This window comes from Salvelinus fontinalis, chromosome 38 (genome assembly GCF_029448725.1).
Source record: "Salvelinus fontinalis isolate EN_2023a chromosome 38, ASM2944872v1, whole genome shotgun sequence".
NCBI lineage: Eukaryota > Metazoa > Chordata > Actinopteri > Salmoniformes > Salmonidae > Salvelinus > Salvelinus fontinalis.
Genome location: NC_074702.1, coordinates 23,827,618 through 23,852,979, shown reverse-complemented (window position 1 = coordinate 23,852,979; position 25,362 = coordinate 23,827,618). Strand labels below are relative to the sequence as shown.

Below are 25,362 nucleotides of genomic sequence, written 5' to 3'. Positions count from 1 at the left end.
AGTCGCTGGGTCCATTCTTGGTCGGATTCTTCTGTTATGCTGATGAAGGAGGACCCAAAAGCGACGAAATAGAAACAGAGTCTTTATTCCAGTCTTAGACAAAAACGATACTCCTGATATATCTAAGGTAAAAACAAAACAGGAAAACTGAAATCCTCTCGTCAGTAGAGATGAACGACTGGAGACGCGACCACTAGACACCTGCTCACACGCAGCATCTGATGAAGGCAAAAACACGATAGGGCGGAACAAGGACACAGAACAGCAAACATCAAACAAGAATCCGACAAAGACAGAAGCAGAAAACAGAGGGAGAAATAGGGACTCAAATCAGAGGGCAAAATAGGGGACAGGTGTGAAAGAGTAAATAAGGTCGTTAGGAGAATGAGAACCAGCTGGGAGCAAGAACGGAACGATAGAGAGAGAGAGCGGGAGAGGGAAAAAGGAAGGAGGAGAGAGAGGAAATAGAAAGAGGGAAAGAACCTAATAAGACCAGCAGAGGGAAGCACAGGGACAAGACATGAAGATCAAAGACAAAACATGACACTCTGGTCCTTTATTTCAGCAATTAGGCCAGAGACACACTGAGACGCACAAATACGGATGGAATCGTATATGACGTACATCATTGTCCATCAAAAATACAACTCAAGACAACTATTTTCAGACGATTTGCCGCCATCAAAAGATGGACCATCTCATTCTCACTCCCATTGGAAAAGCATTGGGTCCATCTGAAATACTCAGACACAAAATACTTAGACAACAGTCTGTAGCTAATTCTGGTGGCAATATCTGAACTGTCCAGCAATGCTTTTGCTGCTCCAGGAGAGAATAGTTTTCTCAATGATGCAAGAGCCCACACCTGCCCGCCCGTCCAGCATCACTACTCTGGACGGTTCTGACTTAGAATATGTGGACAACTACAAATACCTAGGTGTCTGGTTAGACTGTAAACTCTCCTTCCAGATTCACATTAACTTCTTTGGGCTGCAAGCCCGAAGCCGGGCACAATATGACAACAGCCACTTCAAGTGCAGGGCGCGAAATTCAAAATATATTTTTAAGAAATGTTTAACTTTCACACATTAACAAGTCCAATACAGCATATGAAAGATAAACATCTTGTGAATCCAGCCAACATGTCCGATTTTTAAAATGTTTTACAGCGAAAACACCACATATATTTATGTTAGCTCACCACCAAATACAAAAAAGGACAGACATTTTTCACAGCACAGGTAGCATGCACAAAGCCAACCTAACTAACCAAGAACCAACCAAACTAACCAAGAAACAACTTCATCAGATGACAGTCTTATAACATGTTATACAATAAATCTATGTTTTGTTCGAAAAATTTGCATATTTGAGGTATAAATCAGTTTTACATTGCAGCTACCATCACAGCTACCGTCACAAATAGGACCGAAGCAGCCAGAGTAATTACAGACACCAACGTCAAATACCTAAATACTCATCATAAAACATTTCTGAAAAATCGATGGTGTATAGCAAATTAAAGACAAACATCTTGTGAATCCAGCCAATATTTCCGATTTTTTAAGTGTTTTACAGCGAAAACACAATATAGCATTATATTAGCTTACTACAATAGCCTACCACACTACATGTGGTAGGCTACACTACATTCATTCATCAAGGCACGTTAGCGATAGCAATAGGCACGTTAGCGATAGCAAATAAACCAGCAAAAGATATATAATTTTTGACTAACCTTGATAAGCTTCATCAGATGACAGTCCTATAACATCAGGTTATACATACACTTATGTTTTGTTCGGAAATGTGCATATTTAGAGCTGACATCAGTGGTTATACATTGTGCTAACGTAGCATCTTTTTCCCAGAATGTGCGGATATTTTTATGGCACTCAACTATTCTGACCAAATAACCATACATAAACGTTACTAAAAAATACATGTTGTATAGGAAATGATAGATACACTAGTTCTTAATGCAATCGCCGTGTTAGAATTCTAAAAATAACTTCATTACGACATCCAGCTTAGGTATAGCGAGAGAGTACCCAAAATCTGGGCGCAAACGACTATTTCACATGTTCGACAGATATATGAAATAGCATCATAAAATGGGTCCTACTTTTGACAATCTTTCATCAGAATGTTGTACAAGGGGTCCTTTGTCGGGAACAATCGTTGTTTGGATTTAGAATGTCCTTTTCTCCAGTCAATTAGCACGGAAAGCTAGCAAAGTGGCGCGAAGCTCTCCTTCCTGAACAAAGGCACACAACGCAACACGCCTAACGTCCCGAAAAAATTTCAATAATCTAATAAAACTATATTGAAAAAACATACTTTACGATGATATTGTCACATGTATCAAATAAAATCAAAGCCGGAGATATTAGTCGTCTATAACGACAGCTGTACAGAAGGCAAAACCAGGTCCCTTCACACGCTCTCCAGAAAACAGGAAACTGGTGACACGTCATACAAAGAGCTTTTGTTCGACCCCAGATCAAGTTATACACTCCATTTCTTCTCTCACTGCCTGTCGACATCTAGTGGAAGACATATGAAGTGCATGTATACTGATATATATCAAGGACATTTATAGGCAGGCCCTAGAACAGAGCATTGATTTCAGATTTTCCACTTCCTGTCAGGAAGTTTGCTGCAAAATGAGTTCTGTTTTACTCACAGATATAATTCAAACGGTTTTAGAAACTAGAGAGTGTTTTCTATCCAATAGTAATAATAATATGCATATTGTACGAGCAAGAATTTAGTACGAGGCCGTTTGAAATGGGCACCTTTTATCCGGCTACTCAATACTGCCCCTGCAGCCCAAACAGGTTAAACATCTCCAATCCAAAATTACATCTAGAATCGGCTTCGTATTTCGCAACAAAGCATCCTTCACTCATGCTGCCAAATATACCCTCGTAAAACTGACCATCCTACCGATCCTCAACTTCGGCGATGTCATTTACAAAATAGCATCCAACACTCCACTCAACAAATTGGATGCAGTCTATCACAGTGCCATCCGTTTTGTCACCAAAGCCCCATATACTACCCACCACTGCGACCTGTATGCTCTCGTTGGCTGGCCCTCGCTTCATACTCGTCGCCAAACCCACTGGCTCCAGGTCATCTATAAGTCTTTGCTCGGTAAAGCCTAGCCTTATCTCAGCTCACTGGTCACCATAGCAGCACCCACCCCATAGCACGCGCTCCAGCAGGTATATCTCACTGGTCACCCCCAAAGCCAATTATTCCTTTGGCCGCCTCTCCTTCCAGTTCTCTGCTGCCAATGACTGGAACGAACTGCAAAAATCTCTGAATCTGGAGACTCTTACCTCCCTCACTAGCTTTAAGCACCAGCTGTCAGAGCAGCTCACAGATCACTGCACCTGTACATAGCTCATCTGTAAATAGCCCATCCAATCTACCTCATCCCCATACTGTATTTATTTATTTATCTTGCTCCTTTGCACCCCGGTATCTCAACTTGCACATTCATCCTCTGCACATCCTACCATTCCAGTGTTTAATAGCTATATGTAATTACTTTGCCACCATGGCCTATTTATTGCCTTACCTCTTTTATCCTACCTCATTTGCACATGCTGTATATAGATTTTCCTACAGTATCATTTATTGTATGTTTGTTTATTCCATGAGTAACTCTGTGTTGTTGTATGTGTCAAACTGCTTTGCTTTATCTTGGCCAGGTCGCAGTTGCAAATGAGAACTTGTTCTCAACTAGCCTACCTGGTTAAATAAAGGTTAAATAAAAAATAAATGTACACAGCAGACCCAATGCTGACCTCCCATAATTGATCTGTCCCATCCACCTGCACAGTGGTGTAAAGTACTTAAGTAAATATGCTTTAAGGTACTACCTATGTCGTTTTGGGGGGTATCTGTACATTGCTATTTATATTTTGGCCAACTTTAATTTTTACTTCACTGCATTCCTAAAGAATACGATGTACTTTTTACTCCATACATTTTCCCTGACACCTAAAAGTACTCGTTATATTTTGAATGCTTAGCAGGACAGGAAAATTGTCAAATTCACACAGTTATTAAGAGAACACCCCTGGTCATCTCTACTGCCTCTGATCTGGTAGACTCACTAAACACAAATGCTTCGTTTGCAAAGTAAGTTTTGTTGTTGAGTGTCTGGCTATCCGTAAATTTTAAAAACACATTGTGCCATCTGGTTTGCTTAATATAAGGAATTTGAAATGATTTATACTTTTACTTTTGATACTTAAGTATATTTTAGCATTTACATTTAATGTTGATACTTAAGTATAAAAACCAAATAGTTTTAGACTTTTACCAAAGTAATATTTTACTGGGTGACTCACTTTTTTCTATTAAATTATCTTTACTTTTACTCAAATTTGACAATTGGGTACTTTTTCCACCACTGCATCTGCATGAAGAATGACTTCCATGTCACGTTGCAATCACCTTCCCGTGTGTTACGAAGTCTAGTTGATAGGTAATCGACTAGCTGGACTGTTCCCCAGACTCCACGCGTAGAGATTTGTACAATGCTTAAGAAGGCTGTTGAACTTGACATTGGTGTCTGTCTTTATTCCTTTATCCAACCTATCATACTGAAACACCTATCTCCAGAGCAGTGGTCGCTCTCGCAGACTGGTGTGAATAATGTATATGCAGCTATAGGGGGCCTCGACAGGGCCGTATTAAATATGTATATTCACCATAGAAGTGCTGACACAACTTACCCACCAAAACATCCTCACACCCTGTACCCTACCCATAGTCAACCTCACCAAATTCTCAAGGAATATACTAGTATATATAATATATTATATCTCTCTTTGAAATTACAATTTTAATTATCCATCCTTCTGTATTTTCTTCCACTTTTACTCCTTGTACACCCGTTCTTGCTTCCTCACCTATCTTCATTTCGCTCTCTCTCCCTGGCATTTCCCACCTCTCCCTCCTTCCCTCTCGCCCTCCCTCTTTCCCCCAGCCTCATCGTCAGATGGATTCTTCAGTCAGTCGACTGGAACTGGTGCGGCTCCCGGAGAAGCCTTGAGTGAGTGAAAGAGAGGGAGAGGGAAAGATAGAGGGGTGGAGGGGCTGCGCCGAACAGAGGTTGGGTCAGAGCGCTCCGTCGCTTCAGACAATCACAAGAGAGAGAGAGAGAGAGAGAGGAGGTTGATATGTGACAGGATGTGGTTTCCCTGAGCTTGCAGAACATAGCCGATGCATACTTTGAGCATGACCTAAACGCACGCGCTCAAAGTGTTTGCTGCGCACGGTTAGCTAGTGAGCCTCTAGCGAGGATAGAACAAGCCAGCGGAGCTACTGATCCCATCCAGATTTGAGTCTTCTCGCTATCTTTTTTTCCTTTGACCGAAAGCCTCCGTTCGAGCTGTATCGGCAGGACCTGAGTGAAGAATCGCAGAGGATCTGAGAGTGGACTGTTGCGTTGTGCTGTTCTCCTGTCAGTAGAATGTGTGTGTTTGTTCGAGGAGCCTTTCCAGTGGCTTTCTCTTGATTTCAACAGTGAACTTTCCAACTCCTGTAGTCAACAGCTTCTGATCAGGTAACAACTCCCTCTTATTTCTACTTTAACTTGCATGTGTTTACCACTAGTCCACATCCTTATTTGTCAAGGCTTGAGAAAATAAATATGTAGCCTATAGGAGAAGACACTGATAAAGACCGACTGTACAACTCTTTGGACAGAAGTCACAGACAACTTAGTGTTCTAGTTGTTTATAGCATGACAACCGTTCAGAGGCAGATTAATGAGGACGCATGTATCAGTCAAGGGATGCCGCAAGCCACAAGTTTGGCTTGTGTGCAATGTCTTACAAGAAACTCCTGATCACCAACCCACACTCCTCCCATACACACATGTGTACACACACATAAACACACGCTCATGCTCAGAGCAGTAATCATGCAGATCAATGAGCTGGTTGGTATGAAGTCACATGTGCAGCACCAGAGGGGTGAGAATGCCAAAAATGTCTACCTGGCTCCAATCACTGAACCCTGCTGGTATTTCAAGATGTGCTTGACATACAGTATTTAACCTTAGCCTCTACTGCAGAGAGAGAGAGAGAGAGAGAGAGTGTGTGTGTGTGTGTTAGCCAGTGTGAGAGAAAGCAAGAAGGAGGGACAAAGTAGAGAGTTGAAGGGATAAGAGGTTGGGAGAAAGGAGAAGAGGGCATGAGAGAGGAATGCACATAGACAGGAAGAGTGAGAAGGAATGAGTGAGTGAGGAAGAGAGAGAGTTCTGTTTAAGTGAACTGTTAATCATTTCCAGCTGGTGGGTTGTGAGGGCTGGGCTGTTAACCCTTTATTGTTGCTGGGTCACGAGCTAGCACACACACACACACACACACACACACACACACACACACACACACACACACACACACACAGAGCGAAACACTTTTTTACCAGGAACCCGCAAATTACTGCATCACAGACTAGCCACAACCCAAATCTAACTGGCTAGCTCTGAATGGGAAAGTCATTGTGGTATATGCTCCATACTGTAGGCCTCATTTGAAACAGAGAATAATAGATGGGGCAAAAGGTGAAGCGAGGGAGCCGGAGCAGTAACAGTTTCATGATATAGTTACGTTGTCACATTGAATACTCGCCTGATATAATCAATAAAGCCTACATAGTAGAAACTCACTATTGTGTGTTTCATAAAGTTGTTCATGTTTACAGATTTTCTGAAAATTTACTTCAGTCATCCAGCTGTGTTGAAGTTCAACCTTCCATTTGAATCCAGTTCCCATATGTTTGCTACCGGACCAGGGTGTAGAGATTTATCTGGTACTGAGTTGAATTTGAATTGAATTGGCTTGAATAGAATTGGAAAGTCTTGCTTGACTTAAACCTTAATTGATGTTCTACTCTCCACAGCATGTAGAGTGCAGACATTCACAGAGGGAAAAGGAAAACGTTGACCACTAGTCTACAAGTTTACTGCATTTTACAGTAAAGTACCTAGTTCTGTCTTCCAATAAAACATAGTTTAAACAAGAACCAAAACGGAGAATTACTGAAATAATATTTGCATATTGAAAGATTCTACACACACAATCCCACACGCACTGTATTTATCCCTATGTGCCTCCCTACAAGTACTTAGCCACCGTATTTTAGGCCTTTTGGGTAAACAGCTTAGCCTGGTTAATTTGTGAAAGATGACGGGTAATTCTTTGCACTTCTCCTGACAGCGATGACAGTCTAAGTGGATTATACTCTTGCATAAGCATCACATCTATATCCTTTGAAATGCTTGGGTACATGATCTGTGGCAAAGATTGTTCCTTTTTCTTTCTTTAGGGATGGGCTTTTGAAGAGACCAATGTATTCAAGCCTTTGGCATAGCCTTAAATGACTAAGAATGGATATAAGTCCCTTTGCTGTAAGGAAAACATGGTGGTATCTAGTATTCACTTGTTTTGTAGTGGCTAAGCGAGGAATAAAACTCCCTTTTGATACTGTATTTGTCAAAGGAAAATTGACTGGGTGGTCAAGAATTGCATCAGTATTGATCAAGTAATGTTCAAGGACTTGTCGATACTGTATCTGAAAAGCAAAACTTGGCTTCAGTTGGCTGTAATAAAAAATGGCCTGCCTCCAGCAAGTTCGCATGAAAACCAATGAGCCATTCCTTGAAATCTTTATCCCTATGTTTTGGAAAATATAATATGGCAAAATAATTAATGTTTCTATTATCAACGGGCTTTTCCTCTTTCACATGATTATTTTCCTTCTTGCTGTGTGCCATTCACTTTGGCCATGATCTGACTCATCCATTTGCTATGTTTATCCATGATAGATTTAGAAATGTGTTGAGTTCAGAGTATTGTATAAATCCCAGTGCGAATAGATCAGATTATACATACTTTATCAAGATAATGACTGTCAAACAAAGCAAATGCAAAATACAGAACTGAAAGTCAGAGACTGGGAGGAAATCAGAGAGAAGACCTTACAGGCAGTGAGAGAAAGAGAAGGGAGAGATGAGAGCTTAGCCCTTGGAGAGAGGAAAATAGAGATATTGGTGTCTATTATTCTCCTGAGAGGGGAAGTAGTTCTAAAGGGGCTGGTTCCCATGGCAATATCTCCCTACAGTACATGTGTGTCTGGGTGCAGCATATGTAGCCGGCTGTGCCCAGGCCTTGAGATGATAGAGGGATGGCTTGGCTGGAACCAGAGAGAACCAACCACCGGGACAGCCAGGACACTCAGCCTTGAAGCACTGGAGAGGCTCAAGCAGACGCTTGTTTACTACGCTCTATTTTTACCAGCACTTATCTCCCCTCATCTTTCAGCAAGGCTCTTTCTTTATGTGTGTCATTATGTCTTGTCCTTGGAGATTTATATTGAATATAATAAACTGTGTCTAGCTGTGGGTTTTCAAAAAAGCTATTCCAGTTTTCAGAGAAGGTATTTGGGAATGTGTTCTGGTCATTGTTTTCAAGCTATGTAATATTAGCACTGGTCTAATTGTTTTTGTTGTTGTAGTATGGTCACGAACACAACCTAAATCCCAGCCCAACTCTGTTTTTCCTCTGTTGGGCCCCTTGCTCCTATCCTCCTTGTCACTGTCCCGCCCAGGTGAGGAGCCAAGGAAGGAAGTGAGGGAGGAAGTCCAAACAGGGAATGGCCCTTCTCCGGGCCCCTGAGAGCACTCTCCCTCCTGAGTGGACAACACAACAGCTGCCAGGAAACTGCGCCTTGTGCACAACTGCTTTATTTGTCACATTGAAGAACCGGGGTAATCGGAGTTAATGTGGTAGACACAGGCAGAAGTCAGGGGCAGAGATGGGGGAAATGTAAGAGATGGCCGTGTTTTAAAGAGCGACTGCCCCTGAAAAGCAACTTGAAAACAGCCTATGTGGCATCGATGGGTGTCAAACATTTATTAGATTGTGAGAATTTACTACAAAGTGTAAATAGGATAATTTTGGTCGTAAAGTCAGTCTTGTCCAAACAGAGATTTGTGAGATGATAGGAAAACAATTGGTACGTGACGGAATGAAGGGTACTGTCAATTTCCTTTGGGTTGGATATATTTCAATCCTGCCCACAGCTGGCAGCACCCAAGTAATCATCATTTCGGGCCACAGCTGCATGTGATCTGATCGTAATGCCCATGGTCAATTTGGTTTGAGGTTCAATATCCCTATGGGGCTAGTTAGGGACCAATAGTAAATTACCCAATTTACTGTACACGGGACAATATTTTTAAATGTCAATAGCACCAGATTTAAAAATGACTTAAAAACCTTAAACCAACTATAGATTTTAGAAATACAAAAATTGAAAGCATTTAATGAGAACTAAAATATGTGCAACATTAAAATATTGTTCCATTTGCATTGCGTAAGTTATTGACAGTCCCTAACTAGCCCCAGAGCTGTCCAATGTCAACTTTGCCACAGTCGCACACCAGCCGGCTGAAGCTAACTGGCGAAAGAAGTTAGATAGCACTAGCTAGCCTAGGCGACTTCAAGATAGAAGACCTGATTATACTATTTCAAGTTATTTAGAAGGATGAGTGACTGTAACTGTGTAGTGTTTTGGCAGAGTGAATGAGCCAGAGTACACAGGCTTGCCACATGTGAACAAACACAGAAGAGACCCCCCCCCCCCCCCCCCAAGACAGCTCTTGTTTGCCTTCACTGCATTTCTAAATGACCAAGCTGAAAAACAAGGCCAAATCAGGAAGTTCAGGCCCCTTTAAGTTTGGAAATGGCTAACTCTTCCTCTAATCCAGTGGGCACCAACCTTTTCTGAGTCAAGATCAGTTTCTAAGTCAAAATGCAAGCCAAGATCTATCACTCAGATTTTTTTTTTAAGCATGACTTAAATAACGTAAGCCTATGCACCATTACCCAATTAAAACAGTTCTGTAGCATTGAGGTTTGTGTAATAAGCTATAAGCCCAATACATTGTCACTGCATATTGGCTATGCTTGAATTACCCTGCCAATGTTGTTCTTCTCAGACCATTTTGGAATGATATTTAAAATTAGGTATATGATCAGATTTAGATGCACTGTTGTAAAGTGGCTGTTCCACTGGATGTCATAAGGTGAATGCACCAATTTGTAAGTCGCTCTGGATAAGAGCGTCTGCTAAATGACTTAAATGTAAATCACACTGGTAGGAGATCATTGTATTACTTGTGAGGCACAGCAAAGTGAGCATGATCATTTGTTTATTTTTTAAAATATTTTTTTTATTACTGGACAGATGGTCAGTCTGAGGGGAGGGAAGGAGCAGCGGTGATGCTGCCTCTCACCCGACTCATCGACCTCTGCTCTCCATCCCTCCACTGAGAAAAGGAGACAGTCTTTCAGCTGATGGCGAAACTCAAGTCACACTGCATTATTTTTGCCTCATACGCCAATTCATGTTATTCCTATGACCAGAGAAAGTTAAATATTCCTGCGTATTAAAAATGACAAGACGCTAATAATAACAACACAAGCTTATTGGAACCCTTTTCTAACATTATACGCATTCATTGCAGCTGCAGTGCTGGTTGTAGCATGAGTGGAAGTATGGAGAATGTGCATTTGACAAAAGTGTTGAACAAAGTTTTGACAGTGCTGAATAAACATGAACTTACTCATAAAACAGCAGCTCTTTGCTGTATTTGTTGGTTTTGAAAGTTTTGAAATCTCAGAGTACCAACTTTGCTGCTTGTTCAAGGCTTCTTTTTACAGTCTATGGCTCGAGGAAACTGTGCAGACACGGTTATCTGAGCTATCTGATTGGTCAGCGATAGGCCTATAGGTGCACTTGATTTCTACCTTCAGACTTCCCGGCACTAGGGCTGCTGAATCATTGTGCCCCTACCGGCAACGGCGCAAAACACATGTAGAAAATAGGAACACGAGGCTTTAGAGTTGTTTGGTGATCAACTTAGAATCCGATCAACCGGTTGGTGACCACTGCTCTAATCCTTTCTTGTCCAAAGAGATCTTTTCATAACAAGTTGAGCTTTGTTCTCAAGATGTGTATCTTTATATGACACTTTCAAGAAGACAAATTATTTTATTATTAGATAGCATTATGGAAAGACAATGAATCATCACTCTTGTTATTTTGTTGCCCATATTTGGCAATATCCAGCCAAATACTTTTTTACAGAATCATCGTACATTATTAGCTCATGTATGATGTTTCCTCCCATGCAGATATAACATGAATCATGTGCTGAGCAACTGTGGAGAAGTTGCACATGAGGGATGTTTAACTATTGAATTTCAAATGAATTAAGGATCCACATTAGCTGCTGTCTTGGCAGTTTTGGGGGAGTGTGCAATTGGCTTGCTGACTGCAGGAATGTCCACCAGAGCTGTTGCCAGATAATTGAATGTTCATTTCTCTTCCATAAGCCGCCTCAATGTCATTTTATAGAATTTGGCAGTACGTCCTACCGGCCTCACAACCGCAGACCACGTGTAACCACGCCAGCCCAGGACCTCCACATCCGGCTTCTTCGTATCAAATGTTATTTGTCACATGCACTGAAGGTGTAGATCAGGGGTGGGAAACTCCAGGCCTCGGGGGCCTGATTGGTGTCACACTTTTTCTCCATCCCTAGCAAACACAGCTGATTAATCAAATTGCATTCTAAACTGAAGATCATGATTAGGTGATTATTGGAGTCAGGTGTGTTAGCTGGGCCTGGGGCAAAACTGTGACACATCAGGCCCTCGGGGACTGGACCCTGGTGTAGACCTTACTGTGCAATGTTTACTTACAAGCCCTTAACCAAAAATGCATGGTCTGAGACCAGCCACCCGGACAGCTGATGAAACTGTTTGTTTGCATAACCAAATAATTTCTGCTCAAACTGTCAGAAACCGACTCGGGGAAGATCAACTGCGTGCACATCTTCCTCACCAGGGTCTTGACCTGACTGCAGGGGGCAACTCCTCACCATCGATAGCCACTGGCATGCTGGAGAAGTGTGCTCTTTGCAGATGAATCCCGGTTTCAACCGTACCAGGCAGTTGGGAGACATCGTGTATGGCGTGGTGTCAGCCAGCGATGTTTGCTGATGTCAACGTTGTGATCAGAGTGTCCAATGATGGAGGTGGGGTTATGGTATGGGCAGGCATAAGCTACGGACAGTGAACACGATTGCATTTTATCGATGGCAATTTGAATGCACAGAGGTATTTTGACAAGATCCCGAGGCCCATTGTCGTGCCATATATCTGCCGCCATCACCCCAGTTCTTTCATGGCCTGCATACTCACCAGACATGTCACCCATTGAGCATGTTTGGGATGCTCTGGATCGACGTTTACCACAGCGTGTTCCAGTTCCAGACCACAATCAACAGCCTGATCAACTCTATGCCAAGGAGAAGCGCTGTATGAAACAAATGGTGGTCATACCATATAATGACTGGTTTTCTGATTTTCTGATCCACGCCGATCTTTTTTATTAAGGTATCTGTGACCAACAGATGCAAATGTATTCCCAGTCATGTGAAATCCATAGCTTAGGGCCTAATTCATTTATTTCAGTTGACTGATTTCCTTACATGAACTGTAAAATCGTTGAAATTGTTGCAGGTTGCTTTTATATTTTGTTCAGTATATATCTGTCCTATAGAAGTACAACCGATCATTACTAATTCAGCAAAGAATCAATGCCTTTCTGTTTTTCTGACAATATCGAGCCTTTGTTTAGACTGTTGGTGTAACCCAAACTCCCTCGCTGTCAGTCTAAAAAGCAGAGGAGATTAACCAAAGCGGGCCCTTGGAGGCAGAGCTCAGACAGAGCGTGCTCAGAACATGCACCTCGACTCTGAGGAGAAGTTTGAGAGGGAAAACAGTCACTCTGAAAATCACAAACATCTCACACTTCCGCTGTCAACTCTAAAAATACCCCGGCCTCGCCTCACTCCCCCCCGTCGGTCTCCAGGAGTTATACAAATACGAGCCCCTCCGTTTTTCTAAAATGTTCAGCCCATTGTTTTTCTCTCTTCTACTTTTGTTCATACTTCTGCCTTCATACTTCCTGTACACTACATCGCGGAGCCTCTCTCCGGAATTCACTGGAACTTAAACAGAGCGGAGCACATCTGAGGTGAAAGAGAGAATATTAAAAACTATGGATATTTTACTGTAGTATTTGCCTATTTTCTTTGATGACAGAAAAATGTTGATGTCATTGAGCCGAGTTGCTTTAGAGTTCAGTCCTGGGGGGCGGTTTAGGAGAAATTGAACACTTTTAGGGAAATGGAAGATCTGTTTTTTTGTTTATTTTGGCTTTGAAATGTGTGCTCTTGATTTGAGATTGAGGCATGAGCCCCAGTTTAAAGACACAGAGGAGAAATTACACAATTCCCAGAGATGACTCACCGAGCTCTATTTTAAACATTTAAAAGCAATTTTAAAATCTCTTTGAAACATATTTACAAAAATAGAAAACATCAGATCCTGCAAGCATTCCTTGTATTCACTGGCGTACTACACGCCCTGCAGCCCCCGCAAGGAAGGTCATAAGCCATGACAAAATTGTTTAGAATGACAGGAAATAAGCTGTAAAACTGCTAAATTATCTGACTCATGGCAAAATTTGTAGAAAGCAGGACATTTGCTTAAAAAATGCTAAATTCTCTCAGCCTCATTGCAAAATATGAGTATGAGATGGTCTATAAAACTGCAGTATGCCGCTGCTTGTATTGACTTGAAAGCCATTGCTTGTATTGTTATAAATTATACATTTTATGCACACTCATGAAATTGATCAAAAAGAGACATAAAGATTACAGATGATATGCACATTTCATTTCATAATACAAACACGGATATCTATGTAGGTGTTGTCATGAGAGCCACTGTCTTCCACAACACTTTTGAATCTCTGCCATCTCCCCCTTCTTGTCACTTCTATTCAACAGGGTCTAATTACAGTGGCCTCTCTCTCCAGACTCTACTTGCCATGCATTACCTAACTCGTCTCTCTAACGAACCATCTCCACTAGCCACCCATTTCCTCTTTTTCCCTTGATTGATTCTCACCTTTTCATTCTTCCTGCTCACCTCATTAACAGAACACCGGTTCGCCCCCCCCCCCCCCCCCCCCCATCCTCCCATCCTCCCATCTCCCCCATCCTCCTATCTCCGCCACGGCCTCTTGGATTAGTACGCTGGCGGAGCCCGGAACGGCGTATAATTAGATGGGAACATAATAAAGTGCGTTCCTCATCAGCTGGGGGACCGGTGCCCCCTGGACCACCATCCCACCCTCCCTGGTTTAATCAGCAGAGTACAATGGGATATTACCTGTGCCAGCCTGAGCCAATGGAGATACAGCACCGCTGTCACAAGCCATTTCGGTGTCGCCCGTTGCACAGGCTCTTTAGAGGCCCTTTTCCATAGTCTTTCATGGTTGTCTCTGTTAATTTGTACCCCAGGGAAAGAGGGCTCCGGAACACATGAAAAATCAAGCTCATTTATGCCCTTTTTATTTATTTATTTATTTGGAGCCACTTATCCAGCATGTTTTTCTTTATTGGTTCTCCCTCTGAGACTCCCATGGGGCCCCGTACGTGAGGGGGGTGTGTGTGTGTGTGTGTGTGTGTGTGTGTGTGTGTGTGTGTGTGTGTGTGTGTGTGTATGATCGAGAGATTAATCCATCTCTCCCTAAATTGGACATGTTTTATGCTTTGGGGACTGGTGTCCAGTTTCACACACACACACGGGTGTCAGGTAGCCTAGCAGTTAGAGCATTGGGCTAGTAACCGAAAGGTTGCTAGTTTAAATCTGAGCCAACAAGGTGATGGCAGACCCTGGCCATGACACCACTCTTCGAGGGTGTCTCAGTGGGAGTTAGGATATGCAAAACAACACATTTCCAATTCACACATGTATTAATTAACACTTGTACATGTGTGAAATAGGACAAATATAAGAACCCACGTTATTATTATTATTATTATTATTATTATTGTTATTATTATACACACACACATTCTTACAGAACCTCATTCTGCCCCATCTACTCCCTATGTAGGGTCCATACACACTCTGGGGAGATGGGCTGTGGACTGAGGAAGCTGAAGCCATCAGAGGAGAGCAGTCCAGGGAAGATCTACTCCACCCTGAAGAGACCACAGGTGGAGACCAAGGTGGGCGTAGCCTACACATACCAATACGTTGACTTCCTCGTAGGGAAAGACGGTAAGACATGCAACTTTTCAGAGAATTCAGTTGTTGTTTCTAAGCCATTTCAAAATGTATTTGTTACAGTAAGAATATTACATTTATAATGTTCTCCAACTCTCTTTTTACACACCAAAGATATCCTTAACCATCATATTATTAGGGGTGGCAGGTAGCCTAGTGGTTAGAGCATTGGGCCAGTAACCGAAAGATTGCTATATCGATTCCCCGAGCTGACAAGCTAAAAATCTGTAGTTTTGCCCCTGAACAAGGCAGTTAACCCACTGTTCCTAGGCCGTCATTGTAAATAAGAATTTGTTCTTAACTGACTTGCCTACTTAAATAAAGGTTAAAAAAAAAAATATATTCTTCAAGTTCAGTACCAGACATAAAACTAACAAACACAACAGAACACGTTCTCCACCTCTCACATTGTTAGATGGAAATACATTCATCCACCATAATAGACTCCCTCTCCCACCTCCTCACACACCCCCAGCCCACAGAGGCCTTTCTTATTGCAATTTGAGGTGTTTATGAGATGCAAGGTGGGTGTTGCTTCCTGAGACCTGCTCTGCTCATGGCTCAGGGGCGGGACCCATGGAAGCTGGGGATAAATATAGCCATCACTTTATTTCCCTTCAAGAGAAGTTACAATTCAAACAGTGTGAATGGTGGTGGGCTGGTGGGAGATGCAGTCCTCTGGAGCTGGGAGATGTAGTGTGCTGTGCGTCGGCTGTGACAGTCTGTTAGACTCCATTAGCGAGTCACTTTGACGGGGAGAGAATGGGTACTAAGATACAGATAGGGTGTCTGGGGCTGTATGCGTGCGTCTCTTTCTCTGTCTCTCCCGCGCTCTCGCTCTCGCTCTCTGTGTCTGTCTCTCTCGCTCTTTCTCAGTTCTCTGCCTCGCTCTTTCTTTAAAGCTGTGCCTGTTTATGTCTCCTAGGACTATATTGAGTCTGTGTAGTGTTTGGGACCGTCTGAAAATCCTTATATTATCGAAACAGTTTTCCAGGGTAACTGTTGGGGGATAACTTACTGTATGTAATTCTATTGTACCAGGCATGTGACTAGGCTACAGGTAGTTCCACAGTTCTTGCCACTGTTAGTGCTGTTTCCTAGAAAATACACAACATTTAATATGATCACAGAAGTGCACTATACATACTCATGGCTGTATATACTACCTAGCCTGTTTATTCCTATTTGTAATGTAAATGTGGCCTCTGTGTATCCAGGTTCATACTTTCTTGTTCTTAAAAGTGTTTTGGTTTCAGCAACAGGCTCTAACAAAACACTTTCAACTAATCAAATCGTTTAGATAACTATGAGAATTGAGGACAAAATTAGGACATTAGGAAGATTACAAATGTTCTTGTTTATTTGTTTCCAATCATGTCCATAGCTCAATGTATCTCTAAAACAGGCACCATATAGCACTGCTAGTTACTTTTAGGGGGTTTTCACATATGCCATTTGGTACCCTGGTTCGGTGTCCTGGAGCATTTTGTGAGAATTCTACAGAATACGTTTTGCTTACACAAGACCTGAAAATAACAGTTTCAAGGTGCGGTTAGCGAGGTGCACATTTTACATGACGTTAGCGAGCTAGCTTGTTTACAACGGGCAAAAATGCTCCACACAACTCACGCTGCCGTGTCACAATATCTGGTACTCTGGTTCTGGGTCTTGGACCCTTTTCTCACACAGGTCCAGGATCTTTTGGGTTTCACACATGCTTTATAGCGCGGACCAGGGTACCAAATGCTCCAGAATCAGGATAATAAGGGGATATGTGAAAGCGTCCCTTAGATAAATGACCAAATTATAGGGGGTCATGTTGAACCACATAAAGACCGGACCAAAATATGAAGAGCAATGTGTCATGAGCTTTTAATAAACTGCCACTGTAAATACCAGGCAGCCTTAGCTAGCAAGCTATATCTCCATGTTTATTGTCAGTTTATTGCACACATTCACCAAAATGGCCATGCTGCTACCTTTCATTTACCTCAGAAAATGGCTTTGAAACAGAGGCAAGAATTATTTGATATTAACACCATGACCCCAAGGATAAAGTGAGTGCTGTGCTAACCGGTGTGGAAAGAAGCCATCTCACCCTACATCCAGAGAAAAGGTCTTGGAGTGATTGGCACGTATTTTATTTCCAAAACTATGATTTCAAATATTTAAAATGTCAAGAGGATGAAAAATTGAAAACACACTTATGTTAGTCTCCAGTAGACAGCATATAGCTACAGAGATTTTGTCCTTGAAATCAAATCCAGCTGACAGACGCACGCACGCACGCACGCACACACCATTTGATTTCATCTTGGCTCCAGACACATTATTTATATGCAAAACCCCCAGAGCCTGAAGTCCTCTTGTTAATATAAGCTTTTCTCACCGCTCCGTGTGACTGACGTGTAGAAGCAGCGGCGTTCCGCCTGTGCTCTGATCGGAAGCAGGAATATGGAGCACGGAAATGAGAGGTCAGTGGAATTTTAGAACACCGTAGTGTGTTCTGAGTGGAGATTAGCCCCTGGATGTGGGGAGCCAGAATTGATCCTAGTTCACCACTCCGAGAGGGAGAATTGAACCGCGGTTGGTTCTCGGGGAACGACATTGAAGTGAATTCACAGTCATCAGGTTTTACATTAGATTTCCATTATATTCTCACTGCATGGATGAGGTGTTTGCATGGCTCGATTCCATTCAACATATTGTTTATAATGTAGAAACAGAAAAGACACGCTTAGGGTAGAAGTTGACACCAACCACAGATCTAGGATCCGGATACCCCCTAACCGTAACATTAGAGGTATGACAAATGAATGAGCCTGTAGGCCTAATGATTATGGGTATTTTCTATTCCAAGACATGCACATGTAGGATGCACATCTGCCTTAAAGTGTGAATTTGGATGATAGCGATGGTTGGATTAGCATACTCAATCAATGAACCACAGATGGCTTTGGGTAGCAGACAGCTCCTACTAAGTTAAATCTCGGTAACCAAATACACTGAGTGTACGAAACATGAAGAACACCTTCCTAATATTGAGTTGCAGCCCGCTTGTGTCCTCAGAATAGCCTCAATTCGTCAGGGCATGGACTCTACAAGGCGTCAAGTTTTCCACAGGGATGCTGGCCCATGTTGATGCAAATGCTTCCCACAGTTGTGTCAAGTTGGCTGGATGTCCTTTGGGTGGTGGACCATTCTTGATACACACAGGAAACTGTTGAGCATTAAAAACCCAGCAGCATTGCAGTTCTATTTTTTTCTTTTTTTTATCCCATTTTCTCCCCAATTTTTCGTGGTATCCAATCGCTAGTAATTACTACCTTGTCTCATCGCTACAACTCCCGTACGGGCTCGGGAGAGACGAAGGTCGGAAGCCAGCCGCACCAATGTGTCGGAGGAAACACCGTGTACCTGGCCCCCCTTGGTTGGCGCGCACTGCGCCGGGCCCGCCACAGGAGTCGCTGGAGCGCGATGAGACAAGGATATCCCTACCGGCCAAACCCTCCCTACCCCGGACGACGCTATGCCAATTGTGCGTCGCCCCACGGACCTCCCGGTCGCGGCCGGCTGCGACAGAGCCTGGGCGCGAACCCAGAGACTCTGGTGGCGCAGTTAGCACTGCGATGCAGTGCCCTAGACCACTGCGCCACCTGGGAGGCCCGCATTGCAGTTCTTGACGCAAACCGGTGCGCCTGCCACCTACTACCATAGCCCGTTCATAGGCACTTAAATATTTTGTCCCAATCTCTGAATGGCATACATACACAATCCATGTCTCAGTTGTCTCAAGGCTTTAAAATCCCTATTTAATCTATCACCTCCCCTTCATCTACACTGATTGAAGTGGATTTAACAAATTACAAGGGATCATAGCTTTCACCTGGTCAGTCTATGTCATGGAAAGAGCAGGTGTTCATAATGTTTTGTACACTCAGTGTATGTCATACACTGTAAGTTTAACTATTCTGTAAATACTTCACATGTAAATACCCTTTGAGGTTTCTCGATACAGGAGGCATACGTTTACAGGTGTCCATACAGCAACAGATGATCGCTACTATGCTACTATGTAGTGCTGAATGTTCCTTACTATTGCTTTGGACAACTCAAGCAGTTGAATACCAGCCTATTGTTTTTCAAATAAAATGTGTTAGAGCAGCATTAAAAAGTCTGACATTGTAAAACTCAGCAGGTTCCTAATCATTGGGCTTCAAACAAGAGCAACTGCTGACAACGTTTTCATCAACAGGAAACGCAGATTTCTGTACAGTTCCTTCCTCTCCCCCTCTCACTCTCTACGTCCTATATCTGAGCCTCTGTCTGAGGCAATATGTTTGAGATTAGCCTTGATTCTACAGGAGGAAATTCTTCTAATTCTGCAAATACTGTTTCCTGTGTCTAAGGGTCTGTCTTCTGTGGTGAACGGAACCTCATTTGCTATGTGAAATATGTGTACATACAATTATGTTCCTTCTCCTTCGTGGAGTCAAATAATCTGTTCATGATTTGGTTTTACTGGTAGCCCAGATATAAACCTGTCTTATTTAGCTTTCAGGAGAGTTCTCTTTCTCTCTCTAGAGGTGTGTGGGGATTTCTGAGTGTGGGATCTGTGTGCATTATGTGTTTGTGTGTATGTATATATACTGTAAGAGTGTGTGTGTTTGAGTGCCTGTTTTTACCAACCCCATTTTCTATCCTAGCGTCCATCCTCTTCCCGCTACTCTGATACACAATACCTCCTATACGCTCCCTCACAGCTTTATTGGGTGTTATTATCCTGTTGCTCTGATCCAATATGACAGTATTGATTGTGTTGAAATGCAATCTAGGCATAGCTACCAGAGGAGTAAACAAGTTAACTTTAACCAAACACCTCTGCCCCAGCCTTCACACAACCCAAATGAGGAACAAAGATATTTGTCTGCTGTAAAAAGAGGATAAATTGTTTCCTCTCTTGGCTATTCTTGGACTTTATAAAAAAGGCATTGGGTTGTTGCTCACTGTTCACAGGAAGTGTCCTCATTCTGGAGAATCTTGACCTCACTTCCTGAAAGCTAGGTTTGAACATTTCTGTTTTCAAAGAAAGTCTTGGTTGAAGGTCCATCTCAAGGTTCATGAGACATTGGTTTTCTGTGAAAGCTTTCAATTGGAATGACAAATCAAATCAAATCAAATTGTATTAGTCACATACACATGGTTAGCAGATGTTAATGCGAGTGTAGCGAAATGCTTGTGCTTCTAGTTCCGACAATGCAGTAATAACAACAAGTAATCTAACCTAACAATTCCACAACTACTACCTTATACACGCAAGTGTAAAGGGATAAAGAATATGTACATAAAGATATATGAATGAGTGATGGTACAGAACGGCATAGGCAAGATGCAGTAGATGGTATAGAGTACGGTATATACATATGAGATGAGTACTGTAGGGTATGTAAACATAAAGTGGCATAGTTTAAAGTGGCTAGTGGTACATGTATTACATAAAGATGGCAAGATGCAGTAGATGATATAGAGTACAGTATATACATATACATATGAGATGGGTAATGTAGGGTATGTAAACATTATATTAGGTGGCATTGTTTAAAGTGGCTAGTGGTACATTTTTACATAATTTCCATCAATTCCCATTTTTAAAGTGGCTGGAGTTGAGTCAGTATGTTGGCAGCGGCCGCTAAATGTTAGTGGTGGCTGTTTAACAGTCTGATGGCCTTGAGATAGAAGCTGTTTTTCAGTCTCTCTGTCCCTGCTTTGATGCACCTGTACTGACCTCGCCTTCTGGATGATAGCGGGGTGAACAGGCAGTGGCTTGGGTGGTTGTTGTCCTTGATGATCTTTATGGCCTTCCTGTGACATCGGGTGGTGTAGGTGTCCTGGAGGGCAGGTAGTTTGCCCCCGGTGATGCGTTCTGCAGACCTCACTACCCTCTGGAGAGCCTTACGGTTGTGGGCGGAGCAGTTGCCGTACCAGGCGGTGATACAGCCCGACAGGATGCTCTCGATTGTGCATCTGTAGAAGTTTGTGAGTGCTTTTGGTGACAAGCCAAATTTCTTCAGCCTCCTGAGGTTGAAGAGGCGCTGCTGCGCCTTCTTCACAACGCTGACTGTGTGGTTGGACCAATTCAGTTTGTCCGTGATGTGTACACCGAGGAACTTAAAACTTTCCACCTTCTCCACTACTGACCCGTCGATGTGGATAGGGGGGTGCTCCCTCTGCTGTTTCCTGAAGTCCACAATCATCTCCTTTGTTTTGTTGACGTTGAGTGTGAGGTTATTTTCCTGACACCACACTCCGAGGGCCCTCACCTCCTCCCTGTAGGCCGTCTCGTCGTTGTTGGTAATCAAGCCTACCACTGTAGTGTCGTCCGCAAACTTGATGATTGAGTTGGAGGCGTGCATGGCCACGCAGTCGTGGGTGAACAGGGAGTACAGGAGAGGGCTCAGAACGCACCCTTGTGGGGCCCCAGTGTTGAGGATCAGCGGGGTGGAGATGTTGTTACCTACCCTCACCACCTGGGGGCGGCCCGTCAGGAAGTCCAGGACCCAGTTGCACAGGGCGGGGTCGAGACCCAGGGTCTCGAGCTTGATGACGAGTTTGGAGGGTACTATGGTGTTAAATGCTGAGCTGTAGTCGATGAACAGCATTCTCACATAGGTATTCCTCTTGTCCAGATGGGTTAGGGCAGTGTGCAGTGTGGTTGCGATTGCGTCGTCTGTGGACCTATTGGGTCGGTAAGCAAATTGGAGTGGGTCTAGGGTGTCCGGTAGGGTGGAGGTGATATGGTCCTTGACTAGTCTCTCAAAGCACTTCATGATGACGGAAGTGAGTGCTACGGGGCGGTAGTCGTTTAGCTCAGTTACCTTAGCTTTCTTGGGAACAGGAACAATGGTGGCCCTCTTGAAGCATGTGGGAACAGCAGACTGGGATAAGGATTGATTGAATATGTCCGTAAACACACCAGCCAGCTGGTCTGCGCATGCTCTGAGGACGCGGCTGGGAATGCCGTCTGGGCCTGCAGCCTTGCGAGGGTTAACACGTTTAAATGTTTTACTCACCTCGGCTGCAGTGAAGGAGAGCCCGCAGGTTTTGGTAGCGGGCCGTGTCAGTGGCACTGTATTGTCCTCAAAGCGGGCAAAAAAGTTATTTAGCCTGTCTGGGAGCAAGACATCCTGGTCCGCGACGGGGCTGGTTTTCTTTTTGTAATCCGTGATAGACTGTAGACCCTGCCACATACCTCTTGTGTCTGAGCTGTTGAATTGCGACTCTATTTTGTCTCTGTACTCGGACTTAGCCTGTTTGATAGCCTTGCGGAGAGAATAGCTACACTGTGTGTATTCGGTCATGTTTCCGGTCACCTTGCCCTGGTTAAAAGCAGTGGTTCGCGCTTTCAGTTTCACGCGAATGCTGCCGTCAATCCACGGTTTCTGGTTTGGGAATGTTTTAATCGTTGCTGTGGGTACGACATCGTCAATGCACTTCCTAATGAACTCGCTCACCGAATCAGCATATTCTTCAATGTTGTTGTTGGACGCAATGCGGAACATATTCCAATCCGCGTGATCGAAGCAGTCTTGAAGCGTGGAATCAGATTGGTCGGACCAGCGTTGAACAGACCTGAGCGCGGGAGCTTGTTGTTTTAGTTTCTGTTTGTAGGCTGGAATCAACAAAATGGAGTCGTGGTCAGCTTTTCCGAAAGGAGGGCGGGGGAGGGCCTTATATGCGTCGCGGAAGTTAGTATAACAATGATCCAGGGTTTTACCAGCCCTGGTAGCACAATCGATATGCTGATAGAATTTAGGGAGTTTTGTTTTTAGATTAGCCTTGTTAAAATCCCCAGCTACGATGAATGCAGCCTCAGGGTGTGTGGTTTCCAGTTTACAAAGAGTCAGATAGAGTTCGTTCAGGGCCATCTGTGTCTGCTTGGGGGGGAATATATACGGCTGTGATTATGATCGAAGAGAATTCCCTTGGTAGATAATGCGGTCGACATTTGATTGTGAGGAGTTCTAGATCAGGTGAACAGAATGACTTGAGTTCCTGTGTGTTGTTATGATGATCACACCACGTCTCGTTCATCATGAGGCATACCCCCCCGCCCCTCTTCTTACCAGAAAGATGTTTGTTTCTGTCGGCGCGATGCGTGAAGAAACCAGCTGGCTGCACCGACTCCGTTAGCGTCTCTTGAGTTAGCCATGTTTCCGTGAAGCAGAGCACGTTGCAATCCCTGATGTCTCTCTGGAATGTTACCCGTGCTCGGATTTCATCAACCTTATTGTCAAGAGACTGGACATTGGCGAGTAGTATGCTAGGGAGTGGAGCGCGATGTGCCCGTCTCCGAAGCCTGACCAGGAGACCGCTACGTTTGCCCCTTTTACGGCGTCGCGTAGGGTCGCCGGCTGGGATCAGATCCATTGTATTGGGTGGAAGGCAAAACACTGGATCCGTTTCGGGAAAGTCATATTCCTGGTAGGAACGATGGTTAGTTGACGTTAATCGTATATTCAGTAGTTCCTCCCGACTGTATGTAATGAAACCTAAGATCACCTGGGGTACCAATGTAAGAAATAACACATAAAAAAACAAAATACTGCATATTTTCCAAGGATCGCGAAGCGAGGCGGCCATCTCGCCGGAAGATACAGAATGTACTGAGAGTGTATGTGAAATGGCTAGCTAGTCAGCGGGTACGCGCTAGTAGCATTTCAATCAGTTACGTCACTTGCTCTGAGACTTTAAGTAGGGTTGCCCCTTACTCTGCAAGGGCCGCGGCTTTTGTGGAGCGATGGGTAACGACGCTTCGTGGGTGTCAGTTGTGGATGTGTGCAGAAGGTCCCAGGTTCGCGCCCGTGTCGGGGCGAGGGGACGACGTAAAGTTATACTGTTACATTGATGCTGTTGACCCGGATCACTGGTTGCTGCGGAAAAGGAGGAGGTTGAAAGGGGGGTGAGTGTAACGGATGTGAAATGGCTAGGTAGTCAGCGGGTACGCGCTAGTAGCATTTCAATCAGTTACGTCACTTGCTCTGAAAGCTATTAGTAGTGTTGCCCCTTGCTCTGCAAGGGCCGCGGCTTTTGTGGAGCGATGGGTAACGACGCTTCGTGGGTGACTGTTGTTGATGTGTGCAGAAGGTCCCTGGTTCGCGCCCGAAGTCGGGGCGAGGGGACGGTTTAAAGTTATACTGTTACATATGCATGTGCACACTTAAATGACAGAGCTGAACATGTACAGTTGTTTTTCATTCATCTTCGTTCCAAGTCAGTTAGTGGGATTCCAGTTGTCATTCAACAAATGTTGCTTAGTAATTGACGTGCACAGCTCGAGACTGCCATGCTACTTACTGCTTATCCTACAGCCATTCTCTCCCATTAACCACTAATGTAGAGCTTCAGACACTCTGTAGCTGTTTGAGCTCCTCTGAGCTGGCGTGTTATGAATAGTCTGACGTTTCAAAAGCATATTTGAAGTTATCTCATTAGATCGATGCAGATATGGGGGGGGGGGGGGGGTTCTCTTCAGATTTCTGCTGTGAGAACCAACACAAGACTCCACTGAGGAATTATCAAACCTCAAATAAACCTGAAGGACTCACCATCAATAACGGAATAGAGTAGCCTACCCACTAATGACTTATCCTCAGCGATCGCCATACTAGGGAAAATGTTTGCTAAACGGGGTTCATTCGACTCCGTTGGGCTATCTGGGTTCTCTGAAAACCACACAGAAGAAAAGTATCGTATTGACAAAATGTCTTCTCTAAATAGTCATGTCAAGGTTTGAGCCCAACTCACCAACACACACTGGTTGTGTGTGCTTTCTCCGAGAGCCTGTCTCTCATCCTGTGTAAACTGTCAATCGTACGTAGCACCAGTCGTCTGTATCTGTTATCTTGAATAATATATTAAAATGTTTTTCAGTCATTCTCCTGCATTTTACTTTTTTCATAACTCATGGGAACACGGGTCTTGTCCTTCATCCTTCAAGAATTCAGTACATTGCTTGTGAACTATGTAGGTATCACAGCGTCAATTATATATAATAATCCTATATGTCTATAGCAATCTATTCTGGTAATTTACAAACAAAAGATGGGGGTTTCCGCAGGCA

General features: G+C 43.5%; 1 protein-coding gene across 1 annotated transcript in view; it reads left to right on the top strand.

The window, feature by feature from the left end:
* Positions 1-5,014: 5,014 nt before the first annotated feature.
* Positions 5,015-25,362, top strand: part of LOC129837973 (raftlin-like) — a 68,246-nt gene continuing 47,898 nt past the window's right edge. Inside the window, exons 1-2 of the mRNA XM_055904578.1 lie at positions 5,015-5,587; positions 15,070-15,236. Of these exons, the coding sequence (XP_055760553.1) occupies positions 15,092-15,236 (145 nt within the window). The 5' untranslated portion in view covers positions 5,015-5,587; positions 15,070-15,091. The remainder of the gene's footprint in view (positions 5,588-15,069; positions 15,237-25,362) is intronic.